Raw genomic sequence first — 15,671 nt, forward strand, 5'->3', positions numbered from 1 at the left:
AATCATTTACTCACCCCTATTAGGCTTACACACCACCTCTCACTCATTTTCCCTATTAAGATGGTGTTTAAGTTGGAATTCTAAGCTATCTTTAGGAGTTACTCATTTTTCCCCAGATAACTCCCATGTATACATAAAGGCTACATGTTACTTCTCCTTGTTTTTCTCTTGTTAATCTTTTATTTCAGGGGTTCTCAGGTAAGAACTCAGAAGGGTAGAGGGAAAATTATTTAACTTTCCCTACAGGTTATGAGCTGTGTGACCATATAACCTTACCTTTGTTTTCTACCTCTGTAAAACTGGGTAATGATAGTAATGATGGAACTCTAATAAGAATTTAATTTAGCCATTGTAAACAAAGTGTTAGAGATAGGCTGAGAGAAGTTGTGTATGTGATTGTTTTCAATTGGTATTACTTCTTAAAGAACCTATCTAGACTTGGCCACCTGATGGAAAGAACTGACTCATTGGAAAAGACCCTGATGCTGGGAAAGATTGAAGGCAGGAGGAGAAGGGGATGACAGAGGGTTAGATGGTTGGATGGCATCACTGACGCGATGGACATGAGTTTGAGTAGGGTCCGGGAACTGGTGATGGACAGGGAAGCCTGGTGTGCTCCAGTCCATGGGGTTGCAAAGAGTCAGACACAACTGAGCCACTGAACTGAACTGAGACTTGAAACATTACCCTGAAGTCTCATTTTTCCTTCCAACACAGTATCAGCCACAACCATATGTATATATTAGTGAGGACTTTTTTTTAAAAAAGCACAAAAGCTCCAGGAGTTGGTTATGGACAGGGAAGCAGGCCTGTTGCAGTCCATGGGGTTGCAAAAAGTCAGACACGACTGAGTGAACTGAACTGACTGATGGCATCTAACAAAATACAAGACATCAGCTCATTCTTTTTTGGCATATGTGACATGTTAAATATGATGGTCCAAATATGTTCATTTGTGCCCTCTCCTAAGGTACATGGACAGTCTTAGGCTTCTAGCTTTCCTGCAGCCAAGCCTGGGGTGCCTTTCAAGTCTCCATACCAGCTTCCCACTGTTGTGTTAAATCTCCTGAAAACACTCGTTAAGCAGTGACTCACATCTACTAGGACAACTGAAAAGGCTACCACTAAATCTGAAGTCTGAAAAATTCACCCTGACCTTGACTTACTCTTCCTCTTCTTTGATAGTCTTTATAACAAACCCAAATTTTAGACTCCAACAGCATTAGCTTAAACTTAAGCTTATGGTGTAACATCACTCTGTGCACCTGGGAAAGAAAAACTCTTTTTGACTGAAGACCTTGCAAGAGTCATTCAAAAGATACAATCTATACATTAAATATCCCCATTTGTCTCCAGCCCCACTTTAGTCACTCCCCTAATATAAAAGATGCTTAAAGCAATGATATTAAAATGCTGGCACCACCCCACCCCTCGTCCAAAGTGTTCAGTAAATTTTCTTCCACAAATTTGATTTTCTTCTTTAATTTTTAAATGTCTGCTGAATTTTAACTTCTAAAATGAGCAGAATCTGTGCAAGTTAATGCCAAATGAAAAAGTAGTAAAGCTAGCATTTGAACTCAGGTAAACTAGCATCAAAATGCTGCCGACTTGCAGAGTATACCCTAAAAAGATTAACAAGGTTATGAATTCTAAAATGGCACTAACCTTTTTTTCCTAGATACTGCAGTTGTTTTCTTGAGGGGCTCAAGTAAATTAAAGACTTAAAGCCAAATTCGTGTTCCTTGGCTGGGGAGGAGAAAGAACAGCCATTGTCCACTCTCTATCAGATAGTAAGACAGTAATGGACACGTTTAAAATCCTTAGGTGAAGTGGTTAAAATCCTGAACAACTACAGCAAGTAATTGCTAGAAGAGACAAACGCAATGGGGCACGAAAAAATGCAATTACGTGGAATACTTACAAGTAGGTTTGTTACAGCAGCATTACAGTAGATATTTGGCTCACGGCAAGAGAAAGCAACGTGCACCTGGAGTATCAGAAAAGACTTTATTTTACACTGACCTGGTGCTTCCCTGGTGGCTCAGATGGTAAAGAATCTGCCTGCAGTACAGGAGGCCCAGGTTCAACCCCTAGGTCGGGAAGATCTACCCTTGAAGGAAATGGCAACCCACTCCAGTATTCTTGCCTAGAAAATTCTGTGGACTGAGGAGTCTGGTGGGCTACAGTCCATGGGGTCACAAAGAGTCGGACAAGACTGAGCAATTAACAGGCAGACAAGGCCCAGTGGAGTCACCTCCAAAGGCTGAGCACCCGACTCAGGGTTTGCTTGTCTTCTATACACACAAGCTATGGGGCGGGACAGAACTTCCATGAAACTGAGGTGTTTCTTAAGGGGTGCCAATCAAGGATGAGAATGCGTAAGGTGTCTTGTGTTCTCAGGCAGGTCTGCAGTTTATCTTCTTTTGGTGCCATCTCTGGCGGTTGATTGATGCAATAAACAGGCTGGGTTACAAAAGCATTAAAATGCTAAACAGAGTGTTACATGGAAGATTTGCTGAATTTTCCTTCTCATTCCCTCCTGTTGATCCTCAAGCTGCTTTAGCCGACTTAGGGATCATCTGCCTTAACTACTCAACAGGGAACCTTAAGGGAACAGGGGTGAACAGGGGTGAACTGCTCTAGCTACTTCCTGTTGGAACAGGGATGTAGACTCTTCTCAAAGTTCCCCGCTGGAATCCTCTATTGTTGTATAGTGGTAACTCCTCATCATCATTTGGAGCTTTATGGTTTCTAAGTGAGAAGAAATAAAATGGATTATTGCATTGAGAATACAAGGACATAGCAAGAGGGCTAAAAGGAGCATCAGAACTGGGACCCATTAAGAGGCATATCTAAGTCCAGAGTGAACTGAAGGTTGAGGACAGCAAGTTGGATAACCAACTTCCTTTCCCTACCTTAGCCTTTAGGTCATCAATCAACTTAATATTTCTTTTGAGGACCCACAGGCTTTCTTCCTTAGCTGAGGTATTTACATAAAAGCCACAGGACTCGTTGAGCATGGGGCACAATCCCCCTTGTTGTGCTGTAATCATATCTAGTAGCCAGCAGTTTTGTAGTACTACCTGAGCTAAGGAATCTAGGCTTTTTTGTTCTTCTATCGCTGCCACTGTAGACTTCCAAGATTCTTGTATTAGCATGGTTAGCTGGAGTACTGATCTTTCTAGCAGGGGTGTTCCTGCAAACCAGAAAAATCCTCGAAATACAAGGTCCAACACCAGGTCTTTCCAAGATGGGGTTATCATGGGCACACCCTTCCCAGTCATTCTGTTTTACCCTGGGCTGAGGGTTTGCAGGTGATAATGCTTGCTCTAGAAAGGATCCTAGGTTCACAATGTTTCCAGAGACTGCCATTTCTTGCGAATTTTAGAACTGTAAACTTGGGATGGCAAATACCTTTCCATCGGCAGGGAAGGATTCCCCACAACCAGTTTCCACAAAGAAAATTAAACCCAGTTCCTAGTAGCAAGACACCGGTAGTGGGCCCTTGGATCCAGGCCTTAGTATAGGTAATTTGTATAAACAGGTCTCGGGATTTTATGAATGGATCCCAACTGTCATATGCACTATGGCCCTTTGGTCTGTTGCTGGAGAAAAACTCATCTGCACAGAGTGCATTATATTTGGTCTCAGAGCTATCATGGGTATGGGATGGGCTTTGACACGCTATGTTTTGAAATAGCAATTGAATCTGTGAAGGGGGCCCTCGACTAAGGTCCTGTTGGTAATAGTAAGGATCCTGGGTCTTGGCCAATAGCAATACATTCTCCTGATCCTGGTACAGAACTGTTAACAAGTACAAAAGTCTCATTGTACCATTTAGTTGCATTTTTGGCTAAGCCTCCCTATGTAAAATTATGTCCCCTAAAGTCAGGTGTATAATAAATATACCTCGTAATCTTCATCACCAAAGGGTTCCCATTGTAAATCTGTTTGGTCAAAGGATAAGGTGTTATTTTTATTGGGTTCAGAAAACCTACTTCTTCAACTTCTTCTAAGTATTTGTTTTGAAAACATAGAGATAAGTTCCCCTTTAGCACAGCCCCGTGGGTGGAAAGGTCTCCTAGTCTCTCCTTGTTTCCAATGAGGGTGAGGCCCACCTCCTACCCTCGTCCTCTTGTTACACAAAATGGAGGGGAAATCTGCTTAGGGAAGGAGACAGATTAATGATGTCTTCCATGGAGGCTGGATATGCCAGGAGGGCAACTGTCAGCTCTTCGTATTGTATGTCCTCTAGTAAACAAGCCCGACATTATGTGCCATTTGCTAAGAGCGCCATCTGGGTCACCACTGGGACCCAAGGGTGAAAGAGTTTTCCATCACTCAGGTGAGTTGCAAAAATTTGTATTAGGATTTACCACTTATTTAGGGCCTATATGCAGTCGATGATGATGAAGCAGCTAGCCAAAGAGAGAAAGAAAACTGCCAGTAAAAGCCCTTTATCCCAATGCCAATTGACTGGAACCATTGCCGTTAACCCTATGGTGAAAATGAAAGCTAAGAGCGCACAGCCAGAGAGGAGCAGAGGGTGACTGTGCCGGAGCATCACAGTGAAAGAACTAATATAGGGGACAGGAACAGAATAATTATCTTTTCCAGTGACTGACTCTTCCAATCCTTGGGTGGATTAGCAGGACTCAAAAGAACAGTGCTTGTCCTTTCTCCTCCTGAGGGTGACAAGCAGTGGGTTGTTTTGTCAGGGGGTCGCCTCCCAACATGGTTGCTCTTTGGTAGCTGCGCTGCCTTCACCCTGGAGTGATGGAGCAGCCTGTCTAAATGGACCTGGATTCCTAGACGAGCCTCTTGAGGAATCGGGTACTGTTGCAGTTTTACAGGCTGGATTCCTGGTTTCAGATCAATCAGGATGGGGGCATGATGTCTTACCAGACCCGGAAGATTCTTTTTGGCCCAGACCAGTGGGTACTCAGTCTCTAATTCAGGAGGAATGGTCTGCTCTTTTGAAAGCAAAGAGTACAGGCGCCATTCCTCTTCCTTCTTTTCAGCGAGAGCCCAGGAGGAGAGTCACTCTGGTAACTTTAGCTGGGCTGACCTGTGGCAGAAATGGAAACTTGGGCTCCCATTTATGCAAGGACATCCCTTCCCATCAAAGGAACAGAGCAGTCTGGCAGGTAGAGGAATTCATGGATCATCTCATGGCCCCCTAATCAGCATCTCTGAGGACCACAGAAGGGCCTGCAGGTCTGAGTGCCTGGAGCCCTGATGATAGTGACTTCTCTTCCTGAGAAGGGGGCTATCTGCTCAATGAATGACCACCGAATGCTCAGCACCTGTGTCTACCATAAAGTCCACTGGATGGCCCACTAGTTGAACTCTGACCATGGACTCTCAGGGGCCCAATTGAAGAGAGCCTGCTCCCCTCTAATGGGATTCTGCTCCTGCTAGGGTGATCAGATTAGTGCTGGGTGGCTCAGGTTGATATCAGCTCGGTGGGGCTGCCGCTTTGGTTCTCTTTTTAGGGCAGTCAGGATATTCATTCTTCCAGTGTCCTTTTTCTTTACAATAGGCCCATTGATCACAGCTGAGAGGGCTTCTCCTCTTCAGATCTGGGCCCCTTGCTCTATGAGGTGGTCCTGTCAGGGGTGCAAGCTTTGACAGAGCAGCTGCCAGGAATGCAGCTTTCCATTCCATCCTCTTTTCTGCTTCATGACAGGCTGCTTGGTCGTGGTTAACAAAGACTTTATTGGCGATCTCCAGCAATTTTGTGGCGTTTTCATCCATGAATCCTTCAAAGCTTTATAATTTTCTCCAGATGTCTAACTGGGCCTGTCCCATGAAAGTGGGGTTTACCATCCGTTGGTTTTCTGGGGCCTCAGCGTCGAAAGGAGTGAAAATCCAGAAGGCCTCACAGTCTCTCATAGAAGTCTGCCGGGCTTTCATCTGGCTTTTGTATTACCTCTGTGGCTTAAGCCATGTTGGTGGGCTTTTTAGCCCCTGCTTTTACTTCCTGTAAGATGGCCAGTTGACACCTCTCTAGTCTATTTCTTTCTCCTTCAGTGTCCCAGCAGAGCTCGTCTTCCGGGAAGGTTTCTTCGTCCACTTGGCCCCCTGGGACATTGGCCTGGGACCATTTTCTAGCCTCTGTTACAATACGTCGGTGCTCCTCCGTATTGAACAAGGTGAGGAGCAGCTGCCGGCAGTCTACCCAAGTGGGGCGGTGGGTCTGTAAAATGGACTCTAGGAGATTGATCAGCACTTGAGGCTTTCAGAGTATGAGGGGGTGAAACGCTTCCAGTTAAGAAGATTGGTCATGCAAAAAGGCTGGTAGTAGAAGACAGGTCCCCCCTCTTTGAGGGTTCCATCAGCAGCAAGGTGCTGTGGTGCCCAAGTCTCTCCTAAGTGCATTTCTAGCACTGGGGTAGCTGATCCCTGAGCTGATTGGAGGTGCCTGCTCATCAGTTCCGGGGTGCCTGGTCACGGGGACATGATAACCTCAGGATCATCAGAAGGAGGTGAAACAGATGGTGGTGGGCTATCTGGCAAATGTGGGCCTTCGGCCACTTGAGGGGGAGCTGTTGGCGCATAGGGTGGTGGCACTATTGGTGGTGAGTCTTCAGTCTCTCCTTGGAAAATGGGTGGCTCTTTCTTCTGGCGTGGGGCCTTTCTTCTGGTTGGGCTACTAGGACCTTACACTTTCCCTTACTTATGGTGCAGAACCAAACCCAAGGAGGCCTCAACTGAGCAATTTTCAACCAACCATTGGTCAATATATGGGAACTGGTCTGGCTGGCCAGGGTCTCCTCTCCAGTTATGACTCAATACACTGCTTGGTCAGCGGGCACATCTAAGGTGCCCTCTGAGGGCCATCCGACCCCAAAGGAGGGCCACTCTAGGGTGCACAAAATGCACGATTTTACAGAACTCAGTATTACACCATAATCCCCAGAGAATCCTTCCTTACTATTTTTAACCATACACTCTAGTTTGAATTGGAACTACCCATTATGTGAGTTCCCACCCTGGAATGGTGTCCCACAACAAACAAAAATGCTTTCGCCAAGCTGGTGGCTCCCTTTATGGGGACATTGGGTGCCTCTTAGCTATAGCAGGTCAGTATATAAACCCCTGTTTATCCTCCTCCTCTTGTCAGTATAATAAACCCCTCACAGGCCCGCACTGAGGTACAATGTCCCGTAGGTACTGACGCTACCCTGAGCTGTGTGAGGTCACCAAGAAACCGCAGGTCAGGACCCATTCAGCCTCCGTAGCTGTTCCCGTGGAGAACGGACACTCACACAGATAGACATACAGTGCTAGGACACCAGACATCTGATACGGAGACTTCCCTATCCTGGGCAGCACTCCATGTTGCGGCAGGCGATTAGTCTCCCTTCCGCCTTCAAGGTGGGCCTGAACTCAATCCTGGGTCACTCACCCCATCAGACGTCTGGCCCTGGTCCTGGCAAAAATTTTCTGAATCCTCCCCAAGAGTCTGCTCAAACGCGGCAGCGGCCTGCTACTACCGGCCTGATGAGGGTCAGGGTGCAGTGACATCACTGGTGGCGCGCCATCCTTCCCGTCTCGGGGGCCTGAGATAGCCGAGCTTCCGTCAGTTCTCGACAACGGTGGCATAAGGGGCCAGCGCGGCTGTCGGTTTCCCGGCCAATGCACCAAAATGCTACAGCAGTGTTATAGCAGATATTTGGCTCACAGGAAGACAAGCAACACGCACTCGGAGAATCAGAAAGTGTAAGTCGCTCAGTCGTGTCGGACTCTTTGCGACCCCACAGACTATATAGTCTATGGAATTCTCTAGGCCAGAATACTGGAGTGAATAGCCTTTCCCTTCTCTGGGGTATCTTCCCAGCCCAGGGATCGAACCCAGGTCTCCCGCATTACCAGCTGAGCCACAAAAAGTGAAAGTCACCCAAGTCATGTCCGATTATTTGCGGCCCCATGGACTGTGTAGGATCAGGGCCAGAATTCTCCAGGCCAGAATATTGGAATAAGTCGTCGTTCACTTTTCCAGGAGAATCTTTCCAACCCAGGTCTACCTGCATTGCAGGTGGATTCTTTACCAGCTGAACCATCAGGGAAGCCCAAGAATACTGGAGTGGGTAGCCTACACCTGCTCCAGGGACCTTCCGGACCCAGGAATCGAACCGGGGTCGCCTGCATTACACGCGGATTCTTTACCAACTGAGCTACCAGGGAAACCCCAAAGGATCAGAAAAGACTGTTTATTTCACAGCAGTGAGGGCCTAGCGGAATCATATCCAAATGCAGAGCACCCAACTCAGGACTCAATGTTTGCCCGTCTTCTATACAAGCTGTGGCAGGGGCGGGGTGGGGGCGGGGGTGCGGCGCAGAGCTTTCATATAAATGAGGTGTTTCTTAAGGGCAGCTAGGCAAGGAAGAACATGCGTCATGTGTCGTGTTCTGTCAGGCCTGCAGCTTAAACTATCTTCTTTCAGCGCCATCTCTGGCAGTTGGTTAACGCACAAACAAGCTGGGTTACAGCAGCCAAGGTGCTAAACCGAGCATTACATAGGGGATTTGCTAATTGCTTCTCAGATTCATAAAGTTACATAAAACTAGGCATGGAGTGCTACCTGGAAGGCGAATACGGTTAGAACCTCATCTCTCACACAAGTCCAGGGTTTACTTGGCTGCGGGAGTAGGGAGAGGACGGTGGGATGGACTTCCGCTCTGCTCCAGCTTTGTTGGGAGTAGGGGTAATCCTAATCCTTTGTGGTACAACCCTTATTTGATGATGTGGGTGGCTCTGAAAAGAGCCTTTGGGTTTAAAGTTGGCACTCAAGTGGGCAACAAATTTACGCCCTCTCCCCGCGAATGCGGCGGGCAAGCTGGATGTCCTTGGGCATGATGGTGACGCGCTTGGCGTGGATGGCGCACAGGTTGGTGTCCTCGAAGAGCCCAACCAGGTAGGCCTCGCACGCCTCCTGCAGCGCCATCACGGCCGAACTCTGGAAGCGCAGGTCGGTCTTGAAGTCCTGCGCGATCTCGCGCACCAGCCGCTGGAACGGCAGCTTGCGGATCAGCAGCTCCGTGGACTTCTGGTAGCGGCGGATCTCGCGCAGGGCCACGGTGCCAGGCCGGTAGCGGTGCGGCTTCTTCACGCCGCCTGTGGCGGGAGCGCTCTTGCGGGCCGCTTTAGTGGCCAGCTGCTTGCGCGGCGCCTTGCCGCCAGTGGACTTACGAGCAGTCTGCTTAGTGCGAGCCATGACAAACGACGAACGGATAACTACTGTTTCTCCAAACGCCAGCAAGAGGCAGGCAGCCGCCCTCCTTTTATACAGCCAGGCGAACATCTATTGGACCCGAGAACATTCAAAAATACCCGCGCCTTTCCCTGATTGGTCCATTTCTCTGCCTGGCTGCCCGGAAGAATGAAGAGCTGCTTTCCGGTTGGTGAACGAACCTGCCCTTTTACTATACCAACTCCAATGGCCTGACTTCAGTTTATTTACCCTTTCACTTCTAAAATATACTGGAAAGTAATTACAAAGCAACACGGACACTACCGATGGATTACATATTTAAGTACAATCACCAAAGATTATCTTGGAAGTGCTTAGAAAGAGTAGGTGGGCTACATCTAAAATGACACTCAGGTTTTCTCGGGTGTTAACACGAACATTGTGGACAATCAAGATGTTTTTGATGTGTCAATGATCTGTAACTTACTCTCAATTGTTTCAGCATAACATGTTTTCATAAAGTGGAATCTAGATGCGGAGTGTTTGGGTGTTCCATTGCATTAACAAAAAATGTTTAATTAGAGTTCAGCACCTTTCACTAGTAAACTCACTCTCCAGTGGGGAAAACATGTCATACGTCACCGCCGTAATTAAGGAAATACTGTTTGACTAGAAACGGACTCAACTGTTTAACCGGCCAGTTTAACTCATGTGATTTTTCTGTTAAAAATTCCTCGCAAACATTTTGATTGGAGATAAATTTTCCTCGGGTAGTGAGGAAAACTCGTTTCTTACTTGTGATTTTTGGCCTGATGTTACAACCTTCATATGGATACAATTAAAAAGCATAACAGCTCTGTAAATGGAGAAAGTAGGTGGCTCTGAAAAGAGCCTTTGTATATCGACTTTTCTGGGTTACTGAAAGAAAGTGCCGTGGGAACGTGAACACTTTACTTGCCCTTGGCCTTGTGGTGGCTCTCAGTCTTCTTAGGCAGCAGCACAGCCTGGATGTTGGGCAATACACCACCCTGAGCGATGGTCACACGGCCCAGCAGCTTGTTGAGCTCTTCGTCGTTGCGGATAGCCAGCTGCAGGTGGCGCGGGATAATGCGCGTCTTCTTGTTATCCCGGGCCGCGTTTCCCGCCAGCTCCAGGATCTCGGCCGTCAGGTACTCCAGCACCGCCGCCAGGTACACAGGCGCGCCGGCCCCGACTCGCTCGGAGTAGTTGCCCTTCCGGAGCAGGCGGTGCACGCGGCCCACGGGAAACTGAAGACCGGCCCGCGAGGAGCGAGTCTTGGCTTTAGCGCGAGCCTTGCCACCCTGTTTACCACGGCCTGACATATCCCCTAAATCACGAAAAAAACAGTCTCACAAGAAAAAGCAAACAGAGGATAAGTAAAATGAAAGCGAGAGAAGTATTTATACTAACTGAAGGTAGGCTTGTGCTATTCTCCCATTGGCTAACATTAATAAACCAATGGGAGACTAGAACCTGCATCCTTAATTTGCATACAAGACTTCTGTCTATAACAAAAACTTTCTGAAAAAAGTACTAATAAAAGTCTATAGTAAATAGAAGTTGGTTGTACATTCTTTCTATTGGTTGCTATTGGAACCTATGGGAAGTCGGAACCTGCATCCTTTATTTGCATACAAGGCTTTCTCATCCAGTCCGATGGACTTTTAATACTATTAATAATGGAGTGATTTGGTTTTCTCAAAACGACTGTTCTTAAAAGAAGCAGGAGTGGCTATTTTCACTGTTCTGAATTTTTAGCTATTGGAATTGTGACTCAATTTTTAGAAAGGAATAAATTCAGAATAATTCGTAAAGATAATATTTAAGAGATAAATATTAGTATGCTCAGTGTATATCTCTTCTAATTCTTTAACAGGGAAAACGAAGGGAAGAAATAATAGTTTTTTATCTTGGCCCAAGACTTAACCTGTCTGAACAGTAAAAACTTCCATTTCATTCAACTTACCTATGAGGCCTTCCAGGATCACCTGGGAGGCATGTAGAGACCTGTCCTCATTTTAGAGAACGTGAAACAGACTCAGTTTATTTTGCCTTGGCTAAATAACACTGAGTTGAATGGGACCAAGGATTCCAAACTCCTCGCTGGAAAACGGTCATCATTTTCCAGTGCCACTCCCAACCTTCCCACCTTCCCTTTTTTTCTCACTTGGCTCCCACCCGCAGGACACTAATTCCTTTAGAAAACCCCATCATCATGCATATCGTACTGGACTTCTTGCTGTTAGAGAACTGCAAACTGCAGCACATAAGTCTCCGGATTCCTAAGAAATGAGAGAACAAACCACCCCCATAGCATATAAATACTCAAAATGAGATTACAGTATATACTGTAATACACTATATTAATATTAGTACAGAGTGTTTGGTCTTAAGCTCTCATGTCAAGAAACTAAAATTGAGAAGTTGCCAAGTGAAATCTTGCCATTTTTTTCTTATAATGGTCCATGAAATAGAAATAGATGGGGCCCAGAAGGATGTGGACTATCATTTCAGGAATTTTCGAGGACTCGAGCCTCTAAGTCTACTAACTCCTAAGCAAGATGGTAAAAGGAACAGGAACCTGGTTAGGAAAAAATTGCTCTTAAACCAGTTCTGTCAGAGAACTATGTTTTGATTCAGGCGACCAAGAAGAGTTTCTTTTTTACCTTCTCTCAAGTCTTATGACTGCTATGACTTTTTCTTAGCAATATTCAGTTCCTTTTTATTATTATCTTCACCATGGACAACAGCAATACACATCCGTAACACTGGCCCAGTGTCTGAAATGTTTCAAAACCCATAAGGGAGTTGTAAAAAGATAGATGCTACCTCAAAGACTTCATACTATTTTGAAAAGGACGGGGGAGAGGAGGCAGGGGGTTGTATACCTGAAGTTTAAGTAGTAGAGCATAGTCGGCATCGGAAACGGAAGGTTTCAAACAATAATTATAAGAGCCCAGGGAGAAGAAAAATCACTGTGAATCAGAAGGATGAAGAGAACTTAAGAGAAGTGTACATTCAGCATTTATTCACATATATTTGGTGAGCAGTGTTAAGTGCCTTTGTTCTAGATGATGACATCGTGTGCCCTTGTGGTCTTGGAGAGGAAAAAAGAATCCTCTACCCTTCTAGGTTCTTCAACCTGATCTAAGAATTAAACTGGTATGAGACTGATTTACAGGGAAAAGTCAAATTTAGTTTCATTTGGGGGTTGGATGAAATAAAAATTAGACCCAAGCACAAGTTACACAGTTGATGCTTGTTACGCCATCTCAGATTAGGGGTTAGGGGCTTGGGACTTCAAAGGGCAGTCCACAGGCAATTCACTGTAAAATGAAAAAAGACAAATGTTTTGTAAACAAATGTTTGCTGGGCCAAATAGAAAGAGTGAGACTCAGAAAAGAATTTTAATTATAAACTGCCATGTCTACAGTCCTAGTTCAAATTATACTGTAGTTACCTGGGGTGATAGCTACTTTCCTCAAACAGGTCTGCTTACAGTTATAGACAGCATGTTTTTAGTGATTATGATAACAAAAGCCACAAAAGCGAAGGTTAAAGTCACAGTTCCAACATGGTGGAAGACTTTGCCTCTTCCCTGTCACATTTTAATGAGTAAAGTTGGTAGCTCATTAGAATTAACTGGGGAGATGTATGATTTTTACTTTTGGCTTCTCATCATTCCTCTGCTATAGTTTTGAAGGCTAGCCTGAAGTCTAGTCATATAACTTTTTTTTTTTTTGGCTTGTTAAAGATCAGTCATGTATTTATTTGTACAGATGTCAGAAGGGCCTACCTTTGAGATTAGGAGGCCCAGGTTTTGGTTTGGGATTGCATTTAAGGGTATCAGTTCAGTTCAGTGGCTCAGTTGTGTCTGACTCTTTGTGACTCAATGGACAAAAGCACGCCAGGCCTCCCTGTCCATCACTAACTCCCAGAGTTTACACAAACTCGTGTCCATTGAGTCAGTGACGCCACTCAACCATCTCATCCTCTGTCATCCCCTTCTCCTCCTGCCCTCAATCATTCCCAGCATCAGGGTCTTTTCAAATGAGTTAGCTCTTCGCAACATGTGGCCAATGTATTGGAGTTTCAGCTTCAACATCAGTCCTTCCAGTGAACACCCAGGACCGATCTCCTTTAGGATGGACTGGTTGGTTCTCCTTGAAGTCCAAGGGACTCTCAAGAGTCTTCTCCAACACCACAGTTCAAAAGCATCAATTCTTTGGTGCTCAGCTGTCTTCATAGTCCAACTCTCACATCCCTACATGACCACTGGAAAAACCATAGCCTTGACTAGACGGACCTTTGTTGGCAAAGTAATATCTCTGCTTTTCAATATGCTGTCTAGGTTGATTATAACTTTCCTTCCAAGGACTAAGCATCTTTTAATTTCCTGGTGGCAGTCACCATCTGCAGTGATTTTGAAGCCCCCAAAAATAAAGTCAGCCATTGTTCCACTGTTTCCCCATCTATTTGCCATGAAGTGATGGGAATGGATGCCATGATCTTGGTTTTCTGAAAAAGCCTACTTTTTCACTTTCCTCTTTCACATTCATCAAGATGCTTTTTAGTTTTTCTTGACTTTCTGCCATAAGGGTGGCGTCATCTGAATATCTGAGGTTATTGATATTTCTCCCGGCAATCTTGATTCCAGCTTGTGCTTCTTGCAGCCCAGCGTTTCTCACGATGTACACTGCATAGAAGTTAAATAAGCAGGGTAATAATATACAGCCTTGATGTACTCCTTTTCCTATTGGGAACCAATCTGTTGTTCCATGTCCAGTTCTAACTGTTGCTTCCTGATCTGCATACAGGTTTCTCAAGAGGCAAGTCAGGTGGTCTGGTACTCCCCTCTCTCTCAGAATTTTCCACAGTTTATTGTGATCCACACAGTCAAAGGCTTCGGCATAGTCAATAAAGCAGAAATAGATGTTTTTCTGGAAGTCTCTTGCTTTTTCCATGATCCAGCGGGTGTTGGCAATTTGATCTCTGGTTCTCTGCCTTTTCTGAATCCAGCTTGAATATCTGCAAGTTCATGGTTCACGTATTGCTGAAGCCTGGCTTGGAGAATGCTGAGCATTACTTTGCTAGTGTGTGAGATGAGTGCAGTTGTGCAGTAGTTTGAGCATTCTTTGACATTGCCTTTCTTTGGGCTTGGAATGAAAACTGACCTTTTCCAGTCCTGCGGCCACTGCTGAGTTTTCCAAATTTACTGGCCTATTGAGTGTAGCACTTTCACAGCATCATCTTTTAGGATTTGAAATAGTTCATCTGAAATTCCATCCCCTCCACTAGCATTGTTCATAGTGATGCTTCCTAAGGCCCATTTGACTTCACATTCCAGGATGTCTGGCTCTAGGTGAGTGATCACACCATCGTGATTATGTGGGTCGTGAAGATCTTTTTTGTACAGTTCTTCTGTGTATTCTTGCCACCTCTTCTTAATATCTTCTGCTTCTGTTAGGTCCATACCATTTCTGTCCTTTATCGAGCCCATCTTTGCATGAAATGTTTCCTTAATATCTCTAATGATCTTGAAGAGCTCTCTAGTCTTTCCCATTTTATTATATTCCTCTATTTCTTTGCACTGATCCCTGAGGAAGTCTTTCTTATCTCTCCTTGCTATTCTTTGGAACTCTGCATTCAAATGGGTATATCTTTCCTTTTCTCCTTTGCTTTTCACTTCTCTTCTTTTCACAGCTATTTATAAGCCCTCCTCAGACAGCCATTTTGCTTTTTTGCATTTCTTTTTCTTTGGGATGGTCTTGCTCCTACAGTGTCATGAACCTGCATCCATAGTTCATCAGGTACTCTATCAGATCTAGTCCCTTAAATCTATTTCTCACTTCCACTGCAATAATCATTAAAGATTTGATTTAGGTCATACCTGAATGGTCTAGTGGTTTTCCCTACTTTCTTAAATTTAAGTCTGAATTTGGCAATAAGGAGTTCATAATCTGAGCCAGTCAGCTCCTGGTCTTCTTTTTGCTGACTGTATATAGTTCTGTAAAATATCAACTATTAGGAAGAAAGGAAGGGGCAAGGAGAAGGAAGATAGAAGCAAGCAAGCAGGCAAATAATAAGTTCTACCCCAGGAGATAATTTTGAAGAGGCTGAGATTATATTACCACCAAGATCTCATCCCTCCAGAGAGCAATTCTGAAACTGCAGCTTGAGTTCAATTTTTCTTTCTTTTTCCCCCAGAGATGAGTGGAGGGGGTTACAATCTAAAAACCAAGAATTTTAACTTGTAAGACAAGCTTCTGTTTCACAGCTTTGTTTTATGTATGCTGAGACAGGGAAGTCTTCTCATATAGCAGTCACCTAATTTGTGTGGGATCTGGGAAAAGTTCATTTAACTTCAAAATTTAAAAGTGGTCTTTTTGAGAAATTCTACTTCGAGTTTTTATTTCCTTATCCAAACACACTGATGTATGTCACCTAAATATG

The 15,671-nt window shown here is 45.0% G+C and overlaps 3 protein-coding genes across 3 annotated transcripts in view; 1 reads left to right on the plus strand and 2 right to left on the minus strand.

Annotated features, from left to right (window-relative positions):
- The window catches only part of LOC102186446, a 61,813-nt gene that overhangs the window by 6,437 nt on the left and 39,705 nt on the right, over positions 1-15,671 (plus strand). The window lies entirely within an intron of this gene.
- LOC102181641 (histone H3.1-like) lies at positions 8,314-9,323 on the minus strand. Its single transcript, XM_018038512.1, has one exon. The coding sequence runs from the start codon at positions 9,306-9,308 to the stop codon at positions 8,811-8,813; it is 498 nt and encodes a 165-aa protein (XP_017894001.1). The 5' UTR covers positions 9,309-9,323; the 3' UTR covers positions 8,314-8,810.
- On the minus strand, positions 10,094-10,579 carry LOC106503501 (histone H2A type 1). Its single transcript, XM_013974077.2, has one exon. It carries the CDS (start codon positions 10,538-10,540, stop codon positions 10,148-10,150), a length of 393 nt encoding a protein of 130 aa, XP_013829531.1. The 5' UTR covers positions 10,541-10,579; the 3' UTR covers positions 10,094-10,147.

This window comes from Capra hircus, chromosome 23 (genome assembly GCF_001704415.2).
Source record: "Capra hircus breed San Clemente chromosome 23, ASM170441v1, whole genome shotgun sequence".
NCBI classification, from domain to species: domain Eukaryota; kingdom Metazoa; phylum Chordata; class Mammalia; order Artiodactyla; family Bovidae; genus Capra; species Capra hircus.

What these genes read in the sequence shown, in the direction of transcription:
- LOC102181641 (XM_018038512.1), bottom strand. Translation starts at nt 9,308, where the DNA reads ATGTTCGCCTGGCTGTATAAAAGGAGGGCGGCTGCCTGCCTCTTGCTG.
- LOC106503501 (XM_013974077.2), bottom strand. Translation starts at nt 10,540, where the DNA reads ATGTCAGGCCGTGGTAAACAGGGTGGCAAGGCTCGCGCTAAAGCCAAG.